The following is a 26,015-nucleotide window of genomic DNA, read 5'->3' on the forward strand; positions in this document are numbered from 1 at the left end:
CTTCCTCTTACAGGTTATTCTCCTTACAAGAGAAATCTGCTAGCACCATCTACCTATAAGAACTTTTATATTTCTGTTAACTCCCCTCAATAAAGTTGAAGAAAATAGGACTTGGTGTTCTTTAAGAAGGGGACGAGTTAAGCTACATGGACTTACTCACATGCTACATATGAGCCTGGGTCCAGATACAGTCACTGTTAAAACTAAGCGTAAACTTCCAACGTCCTATTTTACTGTTCTAGTGTGTCTAAGGCTGAGTTCAGGGTAGAAACTACAGCCGCGAGCTTCCGTGCGCGCCTCCACTGCGCGCTCCTGCAGCCCAGCGATCTGTGCCTTAGCTGCAGGAGTTGGGTCGCGGCGTTTGGGGACGTGGCGAACGTGTCACGGAGCTGGTTCACTGAACCAACTCGCGTGACGCGACTGCATCCCCAAAAAATCAATTTCTGTTGTGGCGGCAAAATGTAGCAGCGTCAACCCGGTACTTTGCCGCCGGGTGTAGTTTTCAGTTTGAAAACTCCCACCAAACAAACCGAAATTGTGGCGAGCGTGTGCACGTCACGTAGTATTCACCCTGAACTTAACCTAACTGCTCAGCCAGACCTTTCCCCTAAAATAACTGATTTTCCACTGCTTTGAAAAGCTTTTAGCATGCTTTGTCACACTTTACTACAATTACAGATAAGTGCATGTAACATTATTCTTCCATGGATAATGTTTTTATTTATGTAACAGCCAGTGTACGCAGTGTTCTACAAATAAAAACCTACACAAACCCCTACAAATAACCTACACAAACCCTTACAAAGTTTTATTTATAGCAGCAATTTTCCCTACTTGTGTGTTTGTTTGTTTTTTTGTGTACGAGATGGACCAGGACACTATTTTCAGCTTTGCACGCCCAAGCTTGCCGAGATACTTACCAAATAAGTTACCTGTTTTTAAACTCACTCCAGTGGAAACAAAATATAGTTCTTGCAAGTCTCGCAAGCCAAACGAAAGCTACTACGGCATCCATTGCGGCTTCCTATCGGAAAGCAATTTAAATTACAGCAGGAACACCGGTAACGTCATCAATGAGTATCTCGGGAACTGGAGGGGTACCTGGAGCTGAATAAAAGATGGTACAGCTCTAAAGGACCTCCCCGGGAAAGTTTCCATTTTGCTAGGATTGTGACTTTGAACTAAATTATTTTCTATGTGTTTTTCTTTTCACCCATTTAAAACGAATAAAAATGGTAGTCTATTTCTTAAGGTTCACACTAGTGGTGTACCGAGTACCCGTTACCCGGCACATTTCCAGCTACCCGGACCCGGCAACTGAGAAGTGGGCCCGGCGCCGGGTAATGTCAGGGTAGCTGAAAATAATCACATCACTTACCTGTGGCAGCATCAGAAGTGTGTCTTCAGCCGGCGTGGGACAGCAGGAATCCATTCCACAGCACCGCAGCAGATAAGCAGTGTGTGTGTGAGCCGCCGGGGAACCACGTGGCTGGGCAGGAGACGGAGCGTTTCTATTGAACAGCCAGCTGTCCAATAGAAACGCTCCATCTCCTGCTCCGGTCATGGGGCTCACACACACACACACTACTTACCTGCTGCGGTGCTGTGGAATGGATTCCTGCTGTCCCACACAGGCTGAATACACTTCCGATGCTGCCACCGCCACAGGACCGCTGCTGTTCCTAGGTGTCGCCGCCACCCTGCAGGTAAGTTAAAAACTGGGTAACCGGGTTCCCGGCTGGGTAGAACTATTGATTTTGGCCGGGTACCCGTTACCTGTTTTTTTTTTTTTTTTTTTCAAAACTCACTACCTCACAACACTAGTTCACACAAGGCTTCCCTCTCAATTTGAACCTTCATATGGAAGAGAATTTGGGCCAGTACCACCAGGTAGGGGATTGCGAGTCTTTGCAGTATATGTAATATCATTCTATGTCTGCAGCCCTTCCAGATAAAAATTTAGTTTAGATTAAAAGTTGTTTCGCATATCTATGGGTACAGAGATTTTATTTTGAAAAAGGCATACAAGTTGTAGTAGGATATGCATCTTAACTGTTGCTATGCGGCCAATCTAGATATCTCCTTGTTTTTAGCAAAAGAAAGCTGGCTAATTAGCCTTATAAGACTTCCAGTGATCGCGACCAAGCCGAGGCGCTGTCGTCGCGTCGTGCCTACTATAAGCGCACGCGACTGCGTCAATACATTTGTTTTGACTCGCCGGCACTATAAGCGCAGCCTTACTGACATCTATTAAAAAGCTGCTTATTACAGTGGTATTGGAAAGTAATTTGGATCATTACAAGCCTGTGTTATAACTTCCCCCTACATATGTTGTATAAATGATTTTCTGCTTCTGTTTTTTCATTTGCAAACTGCCAGTCAGCACAAGCATGGGCTGACCAGCTGACAATGTCAAGGCTTCTTGCAATGTTAGGCAATGATGACTCAAGGGCCAGACTGCTGGCGTACTGAGATACAAGGCAATGTTTGAGCTATTTACCAGCCACCAAAAAAAATGACAAATCCTTAAACGGGGATTTCCCACACACTGCTTTGTACTAACCACAAATGTTTACTTCCTCTTCCTTTTTTTTTTTCTTTTTTTGTTTATCAATATTGTACTTTTTTTATTAAGTATAGAAAAATGATAGTGATGGGTGATAAAAAAAATACAATGACGAAATGTCTTGTAAGATGTTGTATATTAAGAATTAAATATATTTAAATCTGACTTATAATTCCTTTTTAATGCCCCAGAACAAATTTAATGCATACAATGTATTTGCAGTAAAGCAAAAAGTCATGCATTATTAATGTATAGTTCATATTTTAATGCAGCCCTCCCGGCTGGATTTTTTTTTTTTTTCCTCCCTGTGTAATGTTATTTCTCAAAGTGGAAATTTGACTTTTTTAAAGTTTAGGTAAGACTGGGGCTTTAAGTGATTTATGAATAACCTATGTAACCTTTATTTTCATGCACAGTTATTGTAACTTAGTCTATTCATATTGTAATATTGCTTCGTGCTTTGGATGCTTTTTTGTTTTTGCTTTGGATGTGAGACAGGGCAATTTTTTTTTATATACTTAAAGCTGATTCACTTCTGGATAGCGTTTTTTGCTTTTGTCTGTAACCTGTGGGTAAAACTGTCAACACGGGGTCGTGGATAGCTGTTCCTTGCTGGTACGGAGCTTGAAATAAACAGAACATTTGCTAAGAGGCGACTAAACTTTGTGCTGTGATCTCCATCCAGACTGGGTTACACAATATACAGTATACAAAAAAAGCCTATACCCAACCTCAGGCAGCTTTTCACACACTGGATTAATACCTTTTGTTCAATTGTCTTTCACTGCAGTTGTCACATTTATCTATTGTATCTTCAGCTGCTTCATATCTTTCACATGTTCTCCAAATGTTTGTGTGTTGTACATGGAATTAATAGTGTAATTTTGCTATAAAGAGACCATCCTTATTACCTGGTACAGTAAGCAGGGGGTCTCTGGAGCTGAACCCTGTTAATTTCAGTTTGGGGACCCACCGCTTCTGAAGACACTCCCCCAAAGGGGGTGCTGGTATCTCCTGCAGTTTTTTAAAGCCCCTGATCACAATGGCCAATAGAAAGCAGCACCGGATTACGCCATGCTTCTTATTGGCCCACAGGGCTCGGGAGCTTTGAAAAGCGCCTATAATGTGAGCCCTGTAGTGGTTACCGGCACCCACTACGTAGGTATGTACCTCTGGAAGTAGGGGGTTCCACAGCTTAAATGATTCAGCTCCAGGGACCCCATGCTTCAATCCTGTATGAAAAGAAAAAAAGATGCTTGGTTTGCCTCTTTTTAAACTGAACCTCCAATTAAGATGAGGTTTTGTGTAGTGGTGATGTTTCTAACATTGATGCAGGGGAACCTGGTTTTAATCAAAGTATAAAACCCTTATCATTTGGTAAATTACTATCTTTATTTACATCCAGTATCAGAAATGAAGTGTAATCTATTTGGCAGGATCTAGTGCCTGAATTTTGTCTATATATTTATTTAACACTTTATTTTTGCTGCCTTGTAAAGCTGGAACAATGATACTTTCTCCTGATTTTAATCTGTCCATTTCCAGTGAGTTGTTTTCAAAGACAACTGTTGCTCTTTATTGTAGGTAACATCTGGTGGCACAGAAAGCATTCTGATGGCATGCAAAGCTTATCGAGACTTGGCTTTCGAGAGAGGGATTAAACACCCAGAAATGTATGTATGGAGTTACATTGCTTTGGTATAGCAATTCCATGAATACAATTGTTGAGACCACCTTTTTTTTTTTTTTTTAATCTATGACACAGCCATCATAAAAAATGTATTGGTGACAAATAGCTAGATAGAAAAAGGCTAAAGCGCTCCAATGCAGATATATGAGAATTAAATATGCCTTTTTTAACCACTAAACAAGGTATAAGGAATGAGTAATGATATTAGTACTTAATATCCAATGGTATGGGTACTATCCTCCTGAAAGACAATATAAGAGAAATGCTGCACACCTCAAAAAGAAAAATAATGATACAGTTACCGGTGCTCCAGTGTTTGCAAAAAAGCCTGCAATTAGTCCTGAACAGATGAACAAAGGAACATAGGGCACAACGTGTTTAGCGAATCAAACTCATTTATTGAGCCAACACTGTTGGCTCAATAAATGAGTTTGATTCGCTAAACCCATTGTGCCCTATGTTCCTTTGTTCTTCTACTATCCTCCTGAAGACAGGTGGTAGATGGTACTTGCCCACCCACCATCAGTCTCATTGTTGGCAGGTTCCCCTGAACAATATAATACTCACATTCCCTTCAAGTGGTAGGCAGGTCGTGCAGCTTCCAAAGTATTGTTGATAAGATAAATAACTGAAGGAAAAAGCGCACTAGCAAAAACGGAGCAGGAAGGACCCACAATCAAAAAATGAATTAAAAGGGCACTTTAATTTGACAAAGACCCATCCAACGCGTTTCGAACGTCACAACGTTCTTTTTCAACGTTGTGACGTTCGAAACGCGTTGGATGGGTCTTTGTCACATTAAAGTGCCCTTTTCATTCATTTTTTGACTGTGGGTCCTTCCTGCTCCGTTTTTGCTTGTGCGCTTTTTCCTTCCCTTATTTATCTTGGTGACAAAAAGGTCATGATATTTTCTTCCTTAATAGAGTTTTTTAAGCAGTTTTAGTTACATGGGCTGATGCTATATATTCCAAACTGCCACTGCCTGCTATGACTGAGCACTTCACTGGATATAGAATTTGCCCAAATACTTGCACCTTGTTGTTGTTAACCTTGTAATGAATCCAGCTGTGTTTTAACACTGTTTGGAAATTACAACAGCGTTGTCTTCATGAAGAAGCAAAGAACACTGTAAATATTGGTAAATTATTCAATCAAAAAATATACTATTATGTAACGCAAATAAGCAGTAAACCTTATACATGTTGTCAAGTACTTAATTTTTTTATTTTTTATAGGTAGCATCTTAGTTATTTTTTTTTTTTTTTTAAACCATGATGTAGTTTGACTTAAAACCAGCCTCAAATATGTAGCGCTATAGCAAAGCTTTTGTAATTTAAGACTCGCCTCCATAAAAAGCACCTTCCTAATAAGCCATTCATAAATTGTAGGATACATTCTGTGAAACAAAATCTTTTGCACTCATGAAGTATTCTAGTCTGCCTCATTCCACTAGGGATTTGGTTAGTAACCTTTTTGTCAAGTTGATTTAGAATTAAAAATTATTTAGGACTAGATATTGTCATTTGTAGCAAAGTATGTGTTAAGCAAATGCTCGCCCTTTAATAAAAGTTTCTTGTATTCTGTGTTTTTACTATATTTCATTAATTGTCATCACCGGTATTCGATTATTCCTGTATTCTAGTTTGGCTCCTGTAAGTGTCCATGCCGCTTTTGATAAGGCGGCTCATTATTTTGGGATGAAGATCGTACACATTCCACTAGATAAGACCATGCAAGTGGATGTAAAGGTACTGACACTGTATTTGGCCATTTAATAAGTATACATATTGCTGGCATATTGTACAAATGGACTTTAAAACAAATCTTTCGCTTACTATATTACATGTAGAAAACAATAAGCTGCATTATCAAAGAGAAAAGGGGGGAGAGACACCCGCTCAACCTCTAATGGGTAAACGGATGGGTGCAGTAGGGGCAATAAAGGGCAAAATGAGTGTTTCTAAACGAGAATCTCTCCAAAGGCGGAGATTGGGTATAGAGAAGCCCACAATAATGTGCACTCGCTAGTAGTCTATCAAGATAGAACATAGGCATTGTGTGCAAAGTATGGATGAACTAGAAAGTAACCAGTAGATGTGAAGTATAACAAAGTTGGGATACTGTTACAACCCCAGACACGGGTTATAATGTATGATAAATGAGCATAAATAAATAAAATGGCAATTTTTAATGGGACTGTAAAAGGGACTTATCACTGTTGGAAAAAAATTGCCTCTAATCCAGCAGTGTGCTGGTTAATTACACACCAGGAATCAACCAGACTCCACCTGCCTGATTAAGACTGTCAGAAAAAGCCTGCTCTGAGAAACAGGAAAGATTCCTTAGCCCACACCTGGGCTGAACTAAGGAAAAGAAGATGTCTTGATGCACACAGGACTGTATGCTGTCAGCAAGACAAGGGGACAAGACCTCTATACCTGGACACAGAGAATGCCATAGCGCACAAGGATGCTGACCCAGGAGAACAGATAGACCTTCCCCTACAAAAACCCCAGATACAGATAAGACTTTCTTTTTGGACTGTGGGGTGTTTATGTATGTATGTATGTAGTAAGAAGCTTAGCTACCCACCCAGCTAGATAGGGCTGAAGTAAAATGTGCAGTGATTTCTCCAAGTGGAGTAGGTTTTTCTTTTGTTTGTGATTACAGTGTTTAAAGGAACAGGCGCAATAAAGCCTCATTTTTATTGTCGCCTTAAAACAGTCTCCATTGCGTACTTCTGCACACATCTCTTACAGGGTCCAACTAAAATAAACTGGGACAGTACTACCAAGAACACAAAGTGCAGATAATATACAGTGCAAATGAATGGAATAAACCACTAGCAATTTAGCCGTGTGATGCTCTCCTCAATGTGAATGTAAAGAACCATTGGGAGGGAGCCAAAAGATCAGTGCAAATAATGATCTGTAGTGAATGTTGCACGTTCACAGAGCCGTGGGGTGGCCAACTGAGGACTGCAGACACTAATACCGCTTTGAAGTTACAAAAACGGAAATCTCAGCAGGTTGAGGCTAGATGGCCTCTCTATAATTACAGGTAAGATATGCTGTGATTAACTGGTTCGGTAGGCTGAATGGCCTCTCTGGTAACAGCTAGGATATGCTGTAAGGTAAACCTAGGTGGAGCACAGCTGCATGTAAAACCCAGGGTAGTTTCTGCATATTGTATATACCTACAGGGATGATACCTGAGGAACAGAGGGTCCACAAATCAGCGGCCAGTTAAAACTAGGGTGACCAGATTTACAAAAGTAAAAACTGGGACACATTAAAAAAAAATATTTTATAAAACAAATGACATCACCAACTGCGCCCCTTCTCCTTTGTCTCTCCTCCCCGCTCTTTCTCTCACACTCACACCCCATTCTCTCTCTTTTTCCCCCCCTCCCCCCTCATCATCTCTGTCGCTCTCTCATCCCTCTGATCCCTCCACTCTGGTTCACCCTCCATTCTCATTCCACTCTTCCCATTTTGTGTCTCTCCCCCATTCTCTGTCTCTCCCCATGCCATGCTGTGTCTCTCTCCCCATGCCATGCTGTGTCTCTCCCTCTCGCCATGCTGTCTCCCTTTCGCCATGCTGTCTCTCTCCCCATGCCATGCTGTCTCTCGCCATGCTGTCTCTCTCTCCCCATGCCATGCGGTCTCTCTTGCAATGCTGTGTCTCTCCCCATGCCATGCTGTCTCTCTCTCCATGCCATGCTGTGTCTCTCCCCTCCCCCCCATGGGGAGAGAGACACGGCATGGAGAGAGAATGTTGTGTGCGTGTCCATTCTTCACCCTACCTTTCACTGTGGAGAATGGGTGGGGGGGAGGGGAAAGCCATCTTGAGCCCTGGCAGCAGACACTGCTGAGGCTCAGCGCTCTCCTCCCTGCATTCTCTGCTCTCCTCCCTGCATTCTCTGCTCTCTGCTGCCCCGCTCCTCCCCCCTCCCTGCTTTCTTGCTCTCTGCTGCCTCATCTGTTCTGATGGTCAAAATCGAGACAGTCACAAAAAAACGGGACATTTTACAGAATGTCGGACAGCCGGGACAGACATTAAAAAAAACGGGACTGTCCCGGCTAAACTGGGAAATCTGGTCACCCTAGTTCACACAAGTACACAAAACATGGTAAGGAAAGAGCAACATGCTAGCAAGGTGACATCAGTGGAAGGCCCCATAGCTTAAGCAAACATGGAGCACACTGGAGAGACGACAGCCACAGTAAAGGCAATCGTGCCCGCAAAGCAAATTTAAAGCGGCTGGTGGCCCAAGTATTAGCAGCTCTCTGTGTGCTGAATGCTGACCCCAATGTGAACTATTCTGTACCCTGCCGAAAGGAAAAACTGAACAGAGTGGAGAAGGGTGGGAGGTATGTTCCTTAACGAATCGACCTGAGTAACAGAGTCTTAAGTGGTGCTACGGCAGTTGAATGCATAGGAGAGGCACAAGTGACCTAGGAGCTACACCTGTATTCTTATAGCGGTGTCGGTAGTCAGCTCGGAGCTCTTGACTGCTAGCGGTAGCTGTGTACGTTCCGAACGGACCAACGAAGCTGATGGAGTGACGTCAGCGGGATACCCAATGTAAGTTTCACGTAGGCTTTCTCAAGGGTATGTGACAGTTACTTACTGTGCAGCTGCCCTCCTAATTGTTCTTTACATTCACATAGAGGAGAGCATGACACAGCTAAATCGCTAGTGGTTTATTCCATTAGTTTGCACTGTATACTATATGTACTTTGTGTTTTCTGTAGTACTGTCCCAGTTTATTTTAGTTGGACACATTAAAGATTGTTTCATTTCCTTCTGCTCATTTATCGTACATTATAACCTGTGTTTGGGGCCCTTCACCTTTGGTTGTAACAGTATCCCAACTTTGTTCTACTTTATTACACTTCATGTCTACTGACTTCTTTCCAGTTCATCTATCATTTGCACAGAATGCCTGTGTTCTATCTGATGGACTATACTAGTGAGTGCATATTATTGGAGCCTTCTCTTTACTTACTCTTCACCTTCGGAGAAATCCTCTGGTTTAGAAACACTCCTTTTGCATTATCAAAGATGGCAGATACACCAGAAACTGGTATTCTACTATTCGCACATGATTTGACAGTTTGTTTATCGCTTTTTTATAACTAATTAAACCATATTGGATTAGAGAAACATCCAGCCTTTTGGTACGTTCCTATAACATACAAGAAATAACTGAATTGCATTGTGTATGTGACGGAGAAATCCCCTCTAATGTAAAAGCAATAAATAGAGATTTGTATCCAGTCATTTAAAGATTGGGATTTTTCACCATTTTTAACTCCTACATATTACACAACTTTGCACTGGCATGTTTTGTGTATTTCTGGTTTGTTCAGAGCTTTTGCACTTTTCAGGCAATGAAAAGAGCCATCTCTAAGAACACTGCTATGCTGGTCTGTTCGGCTCCTCAGTTTCCCCATGGCATCATAGACCCCATTGAAGAGGTAGCAAAGGTAAGGAAAAGCTGTCAAGTTATAGACCATCCCACCAATAATCTCCAAACATAGGTAACAATCTTATTTAATCTTTTTTGCATCACCAATGTAGCTAGGGCATTAGTAGGCCTAATGTTACTAAATTACCTTTAAATTATTCTGTGCTGTATATTCTCTTTTATAGTCTAATACATTGTCTAAATTTAACAGGTTAATCTCGATGGAAATTATATTTTGTTTCTGTCAGCCTAATTTACGATCTGTTGGAAACACATTGATGGTAACTACATGAGTTGGCAGTGGATTGTACGCTGTTTTAAAAAGTGTAATTTTTCTTGTGTACGCAAGTTGTTGTATTTTTTCCCCCCCTATGTGCAGCTTGCATTGACGTATCGGCTCCCGTTTCACGTTGACGCATGTCTGGGTGGTTTCCTCATTGTTTTCATGGAGAAAGCTGGTTTCCCTTTAAAGCCTTTTGACTTCAGGGTAAAAGGAGTGACAAGCATATCTGCAGATACTCACAAGGTAAGACTTGTGTAAAGTGCAAATGTACAAAACTGATGCGTCTTTGTTGGTTTGAGACCGTCACAGAAATAGCGGGATTGTATTATTTGTTTTTAAAGCGGCAATCTCACCCCTCCCAAATACTATAAATTGAACTCCTATAAGTATCTTGCCCCTTAAGTTATGTCCTACTCCCTTTTTTTTTTTTTGGTTAAAAATCAGGATTATCCTAATTTCTAGCTACTGGGCTTGACATGGTAACATTTATACTGCTCTAGGGAGAGCTCCATTTTAGCCTCCCGGATACTTTATATTTAAAACGTTTGTCTCTGAACGAAGCATCAGATTTTAAAAATTGTGTTTTGAAAGTGAAAAAAATATATAGTAAATTAAAAGACCATACAAGAAGCAGATCAGCACAGACTGTTGCTTTAACCATTCTGCATGCAACAACCATTTTAAAATAAGGTTGGTCACATATTTCCATAAATTACAAATCCGATGAATTGTGTGAAAACAAATAGTGCAACAAAAATTAGATATATAATTTGTTTCTTAAAAGAAAGTGTCATTGGAAGAAGTATTTTATGGCCGTGATGCAGTACATCTGTATTACTGGTATAAGTCTCCTTCATAATTGACAACATAACTCCACCTTGCATTTGCTTAGTAGTTTAAATCTTCCACTTCGTTAGAAATTGAAAAATAAATATATATTTTTCTGTAGAAGTCAGTCATCCCAGTTACTAAGGAGTGTAGGCACGTCTTATTATTCGCACTGTGTTTTAATGACTCTGTTAATATTTACTGCATATTTTCCCCTCTTGTCTGACTTTCTTTGCTATTTCTGTAGCTGAGCTGTCAGGGATAGTTGATAAAGTTTGAGGCTGAAGCCCCAGTACCTCTGCTGCACGCGCGCCCGCGAGACTGGTGGCACGTGCAGCCGATTCCCCGATCTGCAAGGAGCTGCAGACCAAAAGACCGGGGGGGGGGGCGGCCATGACGTCACCCGACAGGTTCGCCCTCATTGGCTGAACAGCCGGGGGCGTGGCTTAGCGCTCCGTAGCGAGTCCTGCTCTCAATTCTATTGAGAGCAGGAGCAACTCGCGCTGCGGCTTCCCCTCGCAGCAGGCCCAGCGCCATTGAGGGGAGGGCTCTCGTCCCTGCAGCGGGCGCTGCAGTAGCCAGCGGGGTCCAGCCCTTAGTTTTATCTGTTAATCCTGAATTGGTAGTAATCTCAGTTTATGGAATAGACACCCATACTTTATCTCTCAAAATAACACTAAATAGTGTACACACATGAATTCAACTAAATAAATCCGAGTGAGCTTGGATTGAAGAATTTATATTCCAAATATCTGAGTCTGCATGTATATCTTTATTTATATAGCACCATCCATGTACATAGCGCTTCACAGCAGTAATACACGTGACATAATAATACAGCGCATAATGGGAATAAGTGCTTCAGACATATGTAACATTAACAAAAGGAGTCTGTTTTTGTACTATAAGCAGCTCATCAGTTTAATGTGCATAGGTCCCAGAATATACCATTTTAACATTCTAGCAAAGGTTATGACTAATGTTCTAATGTAGAAGTCTTTTCCTTGCCTCCTTGCAGTATGGTTATGCACCAAAAGGATCCTCTGTGATATTGTATAGCGACAAGAAATACAGACATTATCAGTTCTTTGTTGCCCCGGATTGGCAAGGAGGCATCTATGCATCGCCTGCTATCGCTGGGTCTCGCCCTGGGGGTATAATCGCTGGATGTTGGGCCACGATGATGCACATGGGAGAAGATGGGTATATAGAGGCAACAAAGAAGATTATTAAAACGGCACGTTCCATCATCGCAGAGTATGTTTTAGTAATGTCAAACTTCTATATATTTTGTATTTTATTTTGTGCAAGTTAAATTCTTATATAGGTCGGTTGGTTATAGAGCAGGTGTGGGCAACTACAGTCCTCAAGGGCCACCAACAGATCAGGTTTTCAGGCTATCCCTGCTTCAGCATAGCTGTGCTGACGCAGGGATATCACCAATAACTGGCCCGTTGGTACCCCTTGATGACTGGAGTTGGCCACTCCTGGTATGAAACTTCTAGTGCCATATCCTATGGCACAAGTTGTATCTAGGCTTTAACCATTTGGCTGCCGGAGGCGCAAATCAAGATCATGTGATTGCAGAGTCCTTTAATATGGAAGAGGAATCTTCTTACATTTGTTTCCTATGGGCGCAGTACGCAATGTTCCGGGGGGGAGGGGAGAACAAAAAGTGCATTAGCTAGCTACTGTACTAGACCCTATGACATACATAGTACAGGCATACCCCGCATTAACGTACGCAATGGGATAGGAGCATGTATGTAAAGCGAAAATGTACTTAAAGTGAAGCACTACCTTTTCCCCACTTATCGATGCATGTACTGTACTGCAATTGTCATAACGCATTTGTAACAGCCTCTATAGTCTCCCCGCTTGCGCACAGCTCCGGTACAGGTAGGGAGCCGGTATTGCCGTTCAGAACGTGCTGACAGGCGCATGCGCGCGAGCTGCTGTTTGCTATTGGGCGATATGTCCTTACTCGTGAGTGTCCATAAACCGGGGTATGCCTGTAGTTTCGTCCTGGGGATCCAAAGGGTTAAGACCTGAATTAATTTTTCTATCAGACCATATGTGTATATATAACGAGTCAATAAAAAAATAAAGGCATTGTATAGTTACAAATAAAGAAGCCGGTGTTCACGCAATTAGTACAAAGGCAGTTGATTAATTCCTCCCTAGTTGTGATTGTACACCTTTTTTTTTTTTTTAAGGTTTCTAGTATAATTATTTATGTATATCCTTTTTGTCTATCTTATGAAGGTTGCAGAAGATTAAAGATATCTTAATTTTCGGAAAGCCTGATGTCTCCGTTATTGCGCTTGGATCAAAGTCCTTTGACATATACCATTTATCAAACGCTTTGACGGCAAAGGGCTGGAACCTGAACACACTCCAGTTTCCGTCTAGGTAAGTGTTGCATTTAGAGTAATTTTTTATATAGTGGCATTTGAAACTATAACTATTTAAAAAAAAAAATTAAAACTGGGTTGGTGGGCGTTTTTTTTTGTTTTTTTTCCTGATTTTGCCTTTTTCATCTGATCACACACTTACATGAAACTGCTTTTTTTTTATTTTTTACTTGGTATTGATCATTGAAATTTAGAAACTGCAGCTATATTTCTCTGGTTCATCATGAAATCTTAACTATATCTTAAATGTGGTTGTATTGTTGTTTGCTGTTGAATTTCCTATTAGTTTAACCTTTTTCGCCCAAAATCCTAATAAATCTAGCTAATATTCTGGACCCACTTGAAATCTTTTGCATGGCTGAATATGCTCAGTTTTGTCACTCCAATAAATGAGACTATACATGCAGTTAGGATTTGCATGCATGTTTAACATTGTTTTTCCTTCTTGAACAGTATTCACATCTGTCTTACGCTGTTGCATACGAAACCTGGAGTTGCACAACAGTTTGTTAAAGATGTCAAAGAATCCGTTGCAGTGATCATGAAAAACCCTAGAGCCAAAACCACTGGATTGGTATTAAAACGTTTCTTTTTGGTTTAATATCTGTAGCTTAATCAATATGTCCAGTGAATTTCTTGCTCGGGCGGGACCTTTTGACACTAAACACTGTTGAAACAAAGCACCCTTCAGACTAGTCTTGCACCTTAGTGGCTATACAACCTCTCTTTTCATTATTTATTTTAAACTAGGTTTGAAGCAAGGAGTCTCAACCTGAAAAATATATATATATATATATATATATATATATATGTTTTTTTTTTTTTTTTTAAAGCTCTAGGGTCTTACTGCTTCCAGAGATCCATACATTGGGAGGGGCTGCTGGTAGCTGCTCCAGCTGGAGCAAAAAAAAATGTCTACTTACAGATTCCACAGTCCAATAGGAAGCTACAATGTCATCCCTTGCAGCTTCCTATTGGCCCGTGTGACCTTGAAACAGGGCTGAGATACAAGCATCACCTGTCGGGGAGCAGGGAGTCGCTGGAGCTGAAATTAATGCGGTTCTGCTTCGGAGACACCCTGCTTCTCACCTAGGGGGGGAGGGGGGGAAGGGCAATATTTATTTTTAGGGGCTCTTGTCAAAAGAATATATTCTTTCTGAATTATAAACTGTTGTATAACAGAATTCATGCAAAGTCTCTGTAGTAGTGAATATTTTAGTCATTGTTACCCTGCTTTTTATGAAATAGAAGTTGTGATTTAAAATTTAAGGTACACACAGTTTCCTATATTTTATGTATGACTTTCATCCGTCTAATCCAATAATCGTTCAAATTGTTTAAGATCCGGTAACACTTGTTTTTTTTTTTTTTTTGTTTGTTTTTTTCATTCTCAAAATTTGTATAAACCTAGTTTTTTGCTTTAGATATATGCTAAAATATTACCTTCTACTTTTTTTTTTCTTTCATTACCCTTATTATATTTTTTGTCTTAAACAGGCATGCAGTTTTGCATGTAGCTGTGATGTTTTACCCAAGCTTTTGAAAATATAGAAAATCAACCTGTTTAGTGCAACACCACTCATTGCAGGTACCTCCACCACTGAAAGGACGTGTTAAGCATACTGTATGTTTCCTTTTGTCTTTTAATAGGGTGCCATTTATGGCATGGCACAAGCCATTCCAGACAGATCCATGGTGACAGAAATTTCCCAAGCATTCCTGGACTGCTTGTATAGCACAGAAGACCCTTCCAGCAGCAAACAAATAAATGGTTCACATGGATACCACTAAGCATTGCCATCTTCCTCTGGATGGTACAACAGCACAAAGGCGAGGGTGGCAGCGGCTCACCCTGTGATATATACAGTATATATTTTTGTAAGTGTTACCTCTTATGTGATGAGAAGGATAGATTGGATGATAAAGCCAAGCCTGACATCTATCCCAATGAGTGAGGTACAGATCCAGGCAAAAAGATACAGGCCATGCCCTATAAGCATATAATAAATCTGGCTTTTTTTTTTTTATGGAAATCCAAATTTTTTCCATAGGCTAAGTAAATAAATTTGTTTAATTTATTGGTAACTAAAATACTTTGTTGAAAGCGCTAGAAATTAAACATTCCACATTTTCATTTATAATGGCATTTAGCAATGTGCCTTTTTAAAAGGCCGGAATTCCTAAGGTACGCTAATGGGCTTTTTCAACAAGCACTGATGTGGCTGATAGCACTGCGATTGGCCAAAATCTCCTATTCAAGTCAGTGGGAACTTGCAGGAATGGCCTGCAAAAGTGTGCTCTGACACTTTTCCGTCTGATTTTATAAGTAATATTGATTGTCATGCACATAACAGATCTTCATTTACCTCACCCCAAATCAATAAATTAAACATTTGCACTACTGTAATCCTGTGAATAGGTGTCTCCAAACAGAGCAGGGTAGAAATGCATACATTATTTTGTCAAGCTTGGATAGTTTGTCACCAATCTGTTAGCAGCTTCCTGTATATGTATAATTGTTCTTGTATGTACATGTTGAATATGTGCGAAGTTTGATTTCTTGACTGTATTTCATCAGGCTAAGTGTGATTTTAGTCACAAATAGTGTTATTCCGCTGTTAGTGGAAAAAAAAACTGAAATGGCTTACTCTTAAAGAAAAATGGTTTGGGGGTGTGTAATGCGTACATGCTTGTTTCTAAAACGTAGGTGAACAAAGTATTAGCATAAAGTAATTTCTTTGAGTAAGTTATATATGCTGTAACTATTACCATCTACAATAATTGCATTTAATGTGCCAGTCTCCTAGAATGAAAGTAAACAAACGACCGCAGCATGTTTAATAGGTTAAAAATTGACACTTGAACAAGCATTAATATTTAAAAAAAAAAAAAATTGTTTGGTGGGTTTTTTCAATGTGTCTGTCTTTTGGCACTGAGATGTCGTTATTTGTAACACAGATAAACGTAAGTATCTGGTATTCTTAAATTTAGTGTTTACGGAGAAAAGAAACACTTCCCACAAGATGGAAATGGGTAAAACCAGTACTTTAAGGATGATTACATCTTTCTTAAACACACGTTGTTACCCATTAGGTTAAAAGAAAAAGATAGCGGTCCCGTGCCTTAAGCAGTAATCTACTTCCTCCTTACCTCTCCTAGGAGTTTAATGCCTGTAATGTTAGTATTGTTTGTTTTTTGGGGTTAAAAAATACGGGGTTTTCTGTAACTTCTGAGGTTTGCAGTCTAAGGATGAAAATCAGCTTGAACTTAATTTTAATATTTCAGATGCTTATTTCCTGAACAAATCATTTAAAAAAAAAAATAACAGTTTGAAGAGGGCAAAACAAGATTTGAAGAAAAATAAATGCAATCTGTGCAGACTGCTGCTTTTAAAGAGAAGTTGGTAGTCTCTACAGAAGCATCTTTAGTCATTTATGATACTCCTCACACCTAGTAACTCACTCCATCATACTTGGTAACCACTGTTAAAGTACAAAAACTTGAACACCACATCCTGCATTAACATTTTTTTTTTAAAAAGAGACCGGAAGGGTAATTATCACAATGACTTATCTATATCGGTTCAGCATGTGCAGTTTTAGAGAAAAGCATTCTTTTAATTTTGCTTTAGAGCGGTGGCATTCAACTCCGCTCCAATGACCACTCTGTACTATAGGTTTGAATGGTGGTTGGTATATTTTTAAATTTTTTTTTCTAGGGTTGGTTGTTTTACCATTCACACAAATGATCAATGTAAGCAGTTTAAAGCAGCAGTCTAATTAAAAATGCAATATTTTTGCATTGAAATAAAATTTCATAATAGCTTCAGTATTTTACGATACTTAATAGTTCCTGGGTATGTGGATATGACTTGTAGACTTGGACTACTGTTTAATGGTCATTGGGGAAAAAATAAAAATACTTTAACTGGTGGTAAACAACTTGTGCATATAAAGAAAGAATAATGGTTATATGTGTTGATGGCTATTTTAATCCATCCATTGTACTCTTTGCGTACATTTTTATTACAGAATGTACATCTAGTGAACCGTCTTCATCAATGCTAACTATTGCAAACGAACTTGCATTTGGTGATGTAAAGCAGTCAGATATACTGTATACATGTTAATTTGAAAAATAACCATTCAGAAATGCAATACAGGTAATGCAATTTTATCCCTATAATGGCCATATGAACGTATTGACAATTTGACTTAACATTGAAATTCTCACACTAGTGCGCAGTACATACAACTGCTCAATATTTGCCATTTTAACTCAAATGGCCAGTATGGAAATAAAATTCCTGCATATTCATGAGCAGTTAAAGTAGCAAGAATTGTCCTTTTTTTCTGGGTCCCCCACAGTTGATCCAAGGGTCCCCTGATGCCTGCAATTGGTTTATGCTGGTTTCTGACACGCACGGACAAAGTACAAAGCTAGCTGAGCAGTCACTAAAACTTCAACAGTACCTCTGTCTGGGGACTACTGAGACTCAGACACCCTGGTTCACATTAGCACAGACACATAGGTGGCACTTCTTGAAAGCACTCCAGTTACAATGTTTAGTTGTTCATTATCTGTATTATGTCAAGTAATTACTGTTTGTTGGTCACAAAATATTGCATTCTCTTTTTCTTCCATTATGTAGTGTTAAAATGAACCAATAAGCAACTCCTAGGCAGGACTAAACCAAGTGCCTTGTATCACCTGATGGGTTATTGTTTATGGGGGATAATACATTTTATAGTATTCTGATTATGAAATAAAATTTGTAAATGTGTTTCAATAATTTTTCTTTAGGAAGATGGTACACAGTGATGTTTACAGAGTGGTTTTGTAATAGTTTGGTAAGGACTGAATAAACTGCACATCAGAGAGAGTATGTACAGTATATTACTCCTTTTGTGAAGGAATGATTAAACTGGAGAGAACCACACTATTAGGGGGCACTATTCCTTCCACACTTCCCCACTTGCAGTGAGTGCTGACTGTTTCTATCCCACCCCCTGCTCAACAAAACACCTATGTGGATGCTAGCAACATTAAACTAAAGTATGCCAGGGAAGAGAGAACAACTTATTCAAATCAAGATATTTTCAGTTCCTGCTTGAAGAGTTTTTGAAAATGCATATCGTTTAATGTCTAGAACAGTTCAAACATAATACTGTTAAAATGGAAAGAGCTTATATAAAAAATAAAACATTCACAACTATGGTATCTTAATAATATTGGAGCCGAGAGTGGTGGCATCTTCGCAGCTTGAGGTAATTTCCCTTTGGTTGTTACTGGAAGAAAAAAACTTGTAGAAATCTTCCTGATGGATCAGCAAATACATTTACACAACAATCACTTTATATCAACAACAGAAATGAAATCTCAGCCATTGTAAGATCTTTGCATCATTTGAGCAGGTTCTACACTGTGCTTCTGGTGCAATGCTTTCTTTAAGAGAGCGTAGCTGCGACTTGTTCGATGAAACTAGCCAAGTTGATGTCTCTCTCAGACAGACCCCCACAATCATGGGTGCTCAAAGTTATGTGAACCTACAACAAAAAGTTACACATGAATGAAGCAACTCAACTTTAAGTTAACTATAAACTAGTTATTTCACAAACCGCTATGGAATGTTCCTGAAATATGGAAAAGTATTTAGTAATACTATTACTCCCTATTAGGGTTGCAAGGTGGCTTGTCCAAAAATACTTGACATAATGGTAAAAGATGCAACCTTCTCCTCCCCCCCCCCCCCAAATAAATATACACATGCACCCAAATACATACAAAAAAGATGCCCCCCTCCAAATACATAAACAAAATACCCCCTCCCCAATAAAATTCAGACTTACCTTGGGGATGTCAGGTTGGGCCGGTGGCTGGTCAGCAGTTGCTGCCATGCCCGGCTCTCCCCCGCTGCAGGCTTCTCTCTCCCTGTCTGTCCCATGCCAAGGTGTCTGAGGCTGATGCGTGCCGGACAGAGGGGGAGAAGCAAGCCTGTAACAGGGGGGAGCCGGGCATGGCAGCAACTGCTAACCAGCCGCCAGCTCTCCCACATCCACCCTGCGTTTGGAGAGAGGTAATACCGGACACATACATGTCTGGTATTACCTTTCATTTTATAGCAGATGCAGGGGCAAAATACCAGGCTGTCCAGTTCAAAACCAGACACCTGGCAACCCTATTCTCCATAGGATTAGCCAGCAAACCCAGTAGGCCTACTGTTGACTCATTACAATAAATATGTTACGGCTTCTCTTGGCTGGGCCCATTGCAGCCCAAAGATGCATCTAGCAACATTATAAAATATTTTTTAGGGGTATATCTATCAATAATATTAATGTCAATAATAACTATCAATAACAGTATGTCCCAGGACATACTTGAAAACGAGAGGTAACTCTCAATGCATTACTTCCTGGTAAAATAAATAATAATGGCTCTTACAATTTTATGAATACATGCACAAGCCATCTCTACCTATAGCTTTTGGGGTAGCCAATAATTTTGCAATTGGCCCTTATTCAAAACCATTGTAGTGTAAATTAGTATTTTCATTATTCAAAATGGAGATTCTCAGTAGAGTGCTGAATCATGAATGGACTTGCGCCATACAAGAGTTCTTGATTGCACCTGCTATTCAGACATCTGTTCTGTATGAGGGCGTGTTCAGAAATGCATAATTAGTGTTGACATTCTAACAGACCAATGTTTTCTTTACCTTGTTATAGACATTAAACCACTCTGGGTGGTGGTCCAGTTTTTCAGCTTGCAGGGCCACCCTGGTCATAAACCCAAAAGCCTAGAATGAAAAGTAGAATGTTAGACTATGGCTTAAAGACAGTCACTTGGGAAACCATACTGTACATGGACTTTGATGGGTGATGCTTTGAGCATTATCACTGGAAAGTTACTAATCTAAGCACACAATATACTCCTTAATACTGTTTGCTTATTGCCATTTTTTCCCCTATTGGCATTTGTCTAATATTGGAGGGCACTATTCAATTCTTTCCCGTTTTAATGATTGAGGGAAAGTAATTTTTAGACCCGTGCTAATACTACATACTCATAACACTTCAAATAAGATCTGACTTTCTGCAAAACAAAAGTCCAGATTTTTTAGGTAACATTACTATGTACTTTGTTTTTCCTCAAGCTTACCCGGTTGAAGTCTTTGAAATGGAATTCTTTGCAAATAGCATCTCTGCCATCCAATTCATTCCACCCTACAGCTCGCAGGTTCGGCAGGAGCTGTTCCCTTTCCTCGCCACTCAGCCTGTGCGCTTTCCCCGCCTGTAGGCAAAGAATTATGTTTATCCCAGTGGGTCTCAACTCCAATGATCTTCAAGACCCCCCCAACAGGTCAGGTTTTCAGGATATCCCTGTTTCAGCACATGTGGCTTAATCAGTGACTCAGTCCTTAACTGAGTCACCTGTGCTGAAGCAGAGATATCCTGAAAACCTGACCCATTAACGCATCTTGAGAACCCCTGATTTAACCACACAAAATACATTATTACCATTTGTGCGAGTTTAAACAGCATTTTGTATGTTTAGACACTACACCAGTGATTCCCAACCTGGGGCTCCTTGAAGCAGTCTCAGGGGTTCCTCCTATGGACCACAGACACCCCCCTCACCCAGGGTGGGGGTTTTTTGGTATGTATTTTGTCAAGTGGATTGCTTGAGTGTGGGGTAATTGACGCAAGGTAGGGGCGAGTGAGAGAAGAGAGGGCAGGAGGGAGTGAGGAAAAGAGGGAGTAAGTGAGACGCAAGGGATAAATACATGCGAGGGGGGAGAGTTAGTGAGATGGATGGGAGAGAAATACATAGGTAGAGGGTGGGAAATAGAGTTGGCTCGTGGGGTGGGAAATGTTGTGACTGACAAATGTCGAACCTAATATGTGTCAGCCAGATAGGGGTTCCCTGAGATTTTTCAAAATACTTCCAGGGTTCCTCCAAACAAAAAAGGTTGGAAATCACTGCACTACAGCAATAGGAGACATTCACACTAGTTCAGATTGATAAAATTCAAGTGAAAAGAACACAGATTAGTCTGAATTCAACCATGTCATGGCAATGACAAGCGTACACTAGATTATTTTTAAAAATGTAGCTGTAAAGCGGAGCAAACCCAGAACCTAAATTGTCACAGAAAGAAAAAGGTCATTGCATGTAATCATTTTTTATTGCACCAGTTTGAGTCGAGAGACTGAAATGACTCCCATGGTTAGGCATGTTCGCATTGTCTTTTAGTTAGCAACTTAACTAACGGTTACAACGTAAACAGAACAAATTAATAGATGTGTGCATGTATTGTGAAAAGTCTTGTTTACTATAGGATATAAAGTTTATGCCTCCATAGTAAATATTTTTTTTATGAAAGTCTAATCTCTGAATGTAAAAGTTCACCGCAGGTTGTATTACATGTTGGCTGACCAGCATGAGGGCTCTTTAGACAGTACACATGACTTGCACAATGGGTTGGTTAAATTAAGAGGACAAACAATGTGTTTGCACAAGTCTCTGACTAAAACAAGTTAATCATTGTGAGATGTGGTTCATCATTAACTTGGAGGCTCATTTTTATCATGAGCATGCATAGAGATCCAACATTGTACACATCAAGTATAAGGCCTCGGGCATAGTCAGCGCTTATGCGTGCTGCTGCTCGGCACTGAGCCCCTGCAGCCGCAATGAGAGCGGCTTTAGCAGGGGCTCGCGCCCGCGTCCGCACACTTGGGGAAGCGTGTGTCTGACGGAGTTTTGAAATTTCCCCGCTTGCCGGAGCGCAGGGCCGGTCACGTGAGCGGTTCGCCCAATGAGGGCGAACCAACTCCGTGACGTCACTGGCTCGCCCCCAGACCCACCCCCGACACGCCCACAGACAGCACGCTGTGTAAGGCCAGGGAAAGCACCGCTTTCCCTGAGCCTCAGCGCGCCTCCGCACGGAGAAAACCACTATGTCCCAGGCCTAAGGCTAAGGCCCCCACTCCCTCAGTCAGCCCCTCCCCCCCCTCCCGGATGGCTGCAGCGGATCTCAGATTCAGGGAGCGCGAGATACAAATTTTCTGCCTCTAGCTGGGCGCACCTCCCTCCTCCCGAGCCGGCCAAAAGTTAACCACAAAAAAAACCAAGAGACATAGTTTCCCTCCCTGCTCCCCTCCACCACACACACACACACGTGTGAATCGGAACGGGGAGCAGAGTAGAGGGGGGAAATCGAAACGAGGGGCGTGGGATCGGAGCAGAGGGGCGGAACACGGTTTGGCTCCCTTGCGTGTCACGTGACGCGACACTCCGAAACTACAAGCTCCGGCTGGCTGACGCGTCACAGCACGCAGTCAGCCACGCCGGAAGGAGCCAGTGGGGACCTCCAGAACGGAGGCAAGCAGCTGGTGGCCCGCGGCCCGCCAGCTGCAGCGGGACCAAGGCCTTAGAAGATGTTCTTTATGTGGCGTCACACAGTATCTCAGGTGTGGGCAACTCCAGTCCTCAAGGGCCAGCAACAGGTCAGGTTTTCAGGATATCCCAGCTTCAGCACAGGTGGCTCAGTTGAAGCAACATGTGCTAAAGCAGGGATATCCTGTAAACCTGACCTGTTGCTGGCCCATGAGGACTGGAGTTGAGAACCCGTGAGTTATGCAGTTTCACCAGTGGCTTTGTAAATATTTTCAACCTGTCCCTAGTGTGAAGTCTCCATGAGTACTGCATTCAATTACAAGTAGGAAAGAATATTTAAAACATGTTTTACAGCTTGTTTAAAATGAAGTGCAATGTACACCTTACTCGTTCATATTATACACTGTAAATAATTGAACTAAACTCGCTTCTTGCATATATATTTTATTGGGAAAGATGAACAAACAAATATTTATAAGCCAGAAGACTACAAATAAATGTATCATTTTCCTTTCCACTGTGTAGACCACAGTGAAATAGATAAACATCTTGTATCTTAGCAACTAGATCGTAGAGGATATTGGGCCTATCACCACATAACAAGCAGATGCAATAACCCCACTGTGTGAATGCAAACATTATGAGCAGTAGTTATAGAAGTTATTTAAACAAAGCACAGTAGACAATCAAAATAAGTACAAGTCTAGAGCCATTTGTGCACCTCATAACACTGCTATATAGTTGCAACCTACTGGATACAAATGTGCTGTATTCGTCTTCACTAACCATAGAGCTGCTCACAAATTAAAAGAATAAAACAAAAATCTAACTCATGTGGGAAGTGCCCTAATTTCACTAACAGAAGATACTGGTCAGCTGTATAATCTTAATTCCAACATGCATTTCTTTTAAGAAAGAACACGTTCACAATAAGGACCTGTAAAAACAATGAAAGGAATGTGTGGGGACATCACGTCACCTGTGAATGTATATGGATCTTTATTGTTCCTTGTTGTAAGACACCACTCACTGGGGTTCTAATACACAGGTTCTATGCGTGTGTTTGAGATAAAATAAACTATCACAGGTAAACAAACTGCACAGGCTTTTGAGAAGACATTTTCTGCAGCTGCATCTTCAATAACAGGAGAATCTACATCCTGGAAGATGCACTGCTGATTTCAATCAGTATTACTAAATAGCAGGCACTCTGATACGTGTAGTCCATGCATTTTTACTGTATACAGCTAGATAAAAGACCAATAAGCTCTTATATCTCATCGGAATTAAAGAGTATGGCAGTTGGGTTACTTAGCCACAGGGCTGCAGTGCACTGTATGGCGATACAGGTCAATCTGCCTAAGCATTGAAGCAGTTAAAGTGCTTTGTCCTTTGAAGATCTACAAAACCACATGGACGTCATAAAAAAAAAAACTAATTGAAGCATGCAGTCATTTGGAAGTTATTACTGCAGCAGCAATCAAGAACCATCCCACAAGTGGAATTAACATTATGCAATGTAAAGCATTTTAGAATGCGATTACTCAAGCCTATAAAACTTATTCCACTTTAAGTCCCAAAAAGGCATAGGCACAAACCTTGCGTGACAGAGTAAGGAGTTTGTGGGCCACGATACAATGTACATGCACATGTAAATATCTTGTGTCCATCTTTTGTAATTATTCTCACTGCCTGCATCAGTGAACTCAGGTCGTAATAAGTTTACTCAAAATCAGAACTATTCCATGAAACACACTCAGTCCTCAAACTCGACTCATTTCGGCCCATATTCATGGACCTACTGTATACAAATCTCTCTTTGCATATAATACTCTCCTATAGATATGTTAACCCAGAAAGTCAAATATTTTTTTATAGAACTTTGTTGACAAATACAGATAGTGTAAAAAGTAGCTTTACATCAAAAGAACATGTGGTTTTCATTTGTTTTTCCATCTGCTCTAGAAAATACATTGAGGCCTTCCTCCCATGTTTCAAATTAGTCTAAGGTTTGTATTGTGCAATTTTCATGCAAAATGTTAATTAAACCAACTCAAAGTTGCAGTTCATTTCACATTAACCACTTTACTGCCAAAAGCTAACTAGCTCTCTCTCTCTCTCTCTGAAAGAAGACAACAACATGGTTACTGTAGAATTGCACATACGCTGTGATTTCTGTGTTCTACCACAATTATTTTGGAAAAACTACTTTTGATACTGTTATCCTTCCTAAAACTTATGGCGATTAACTTTGTTTGCAATTTCACAAAAGTATCAGATCACTTTACAATAAAATAGAAAGACTATTGCATATGCTGAGAAAGACACAGCCACAGACAATTTGAAGCCAATGCAACACAACAAATACATTATGTAGATTGCCATTTATGGGAGTACACATAGTTCTCCAATCACCACGAATGTATTGAGCCTTTGTGCATACAGAACCCTGTATAGTTTAACAAACATAAGCACAGCTTGTAGCAATAACGTCTCGCCATCCCCCCATAGAAACATTTGTGAAAGACAGTTCCAAAAAATAAGGTACTGTCTTGATGCATTTTTCATGTGAATGCATTCCAATAATGGAGCAAAAGCATAATAAACACATTTAAAAAAAGCAGTAAAGACAAAACTGCAGCTCGCACACAAAAAGGGGAAAAAAATGCTTTTATTTTTCTATGGCAGAAAAAAAAACCTGACTTCAAGTGCCATGAAATTAAATTTTTGTCCCGCAAGAGAAGTCTGCGCACTGGCAAAAGAAATACATGATAACGTTTATTTTCCCCCATCTTATCATGCTACATCACTGCCTTCGCTATTCATTAACTAAATGCTCTTTGCCTGTTGCCTCTACCACTCTTTGTTTTTAACACAATGTTGAACCTTGCAAAATAACTAGAGCATATTTGTTTCCCCTTTTTGCTGCATTAAAACACCAGGGTTTCAAAACTCAAAATTTAAAAAGAAGTCCATTCTAGTAAATCACCTTACCATGTCTACCCAGAGATGACAAGAGATTTAGCAACTGGTGGATCAGCAGTGTGTGTCACTGGCTGCACAGCTCAGCTGTTGCATGACTAGCTAAGTATCTGGAAGGAGGGGTGGACAGGGAAGTCCGCCCATTTCCAGCAGGCTGGGCTGAGCTATAATGAATTCACTGAAGCAAAGAGAGTGATTCAGCACCAGAGCTTTCAAAATCTCCAAAGAGCTGGTGGCCATCTTGCTTGTGGCAGCCTTTATAACAATGTATAGTGATCATGTTAGGAAACCACTGCCTTTGTATAGTGTAGGTACTGATCCTGCTTTAACCCTACAGCTGCCAGAGGGCTCTGCATCAATATTCCTCACTTTTTCCA

General features: G+C 40.5%; 2 protein-coding genes across 2 annotated transcripts in view; one reads left to right on the forward strand and one right to left on the reverse strand.

Annotated features, from left to right (window-relative positions):
- The window catches only part of SGPL1 (sphingosine-1-phosphate lyase 1), a 38,327-nt gene extending 20,290 nt beyond the window's left edge, over positions 1–18,037 (forward strand). The window contains exons 7-14 of the mRNA XM_075610589.1: positions 4,151–4,239; positions 5,899–6,004; positions 9,650–9,748; positions 10,109–10,255; positions 11,859–12,097; positions 13,106–13,252; positions 13,708–13,828; positions 14,905–18,037. Of these exons, the coding sequence (XP_075466704.1) occupies positions 4,151–4,239; positions 5,899–6,004; positions 9,650–9,748; positions 10,109–10,255; positions 11,859–12,097; positions 13,106–13,252; positions 13,708–13,828; positions 14,905–15,045 (1,089 nt within the window). The 3' untranslated portion in view covers positions 15,046–18,037. The remainder of the gene's footprint in view (positions 1–4,150; positions 4,240–5,898; positions 6,005–9,649; positions 9,749–10,108; positions 10,256–11,858; positions 12,098–13,105; positions 13,253–13,707; positions 13,829–14,904) is intronic.
- Positions 17,819–25,759, reverse strand: PCBD1 (pterin-4 alpha-carbinolamine dehydratase 1). The gene is made up of 4 exons (XM_075610594.1): positions 25,651–25,759; positions 20,416–20,547; positions 19,973–20,053; positions 17,819–18,800 (listed from the first exon to the last, which is right to left on the reverse strand). The coding sequence occupies exons 1-4, from the start codon at positions 25,651–25,653 to the stop codon at positions 18,702–18,704; spliced, it is 315 nt and encodes a 104-aa protein (XP_075466709.1). The 5' UTR covers positions 25,654–25,759; the 3' UTR covers positions 17,819–18,701.
- Between the last annotated feature and the right edge of the window lie 256 nt (positions 25,760–26,015).

Source organism: Ascaphus truei, chromosome 8 (assembly GCF_040206685.1).
Source record: "Ascaphus truei isolate aAscTru1 chromosome 8, aAscTru1.hap1, whole genome shotgun sequence".
NCBI lineage: Eukaryota > Metazoa > Chordata > Amphibia > Anura > Ascaphidae > Ascaphus > Ascaphus truei.

Coding starts and splice junctions, on each gene's coding strand:
- PCBD1 (XM_075610594.1), bottom strand. Junction 20,054..20,415: donor ATTTCAAAGACTTCAACCGG/GTAAGCTTGAGG, acceptor TTTTCATTCTAG/GCTTTTGGGTTTATGACCAG. Junction 18,801..19,972: donor GGTTTAATGTCTATAACAAG/GTAAAGAAAACA, acceptor TTTTTGTTGTAG/GTTCACATAACTTTGAGCAC.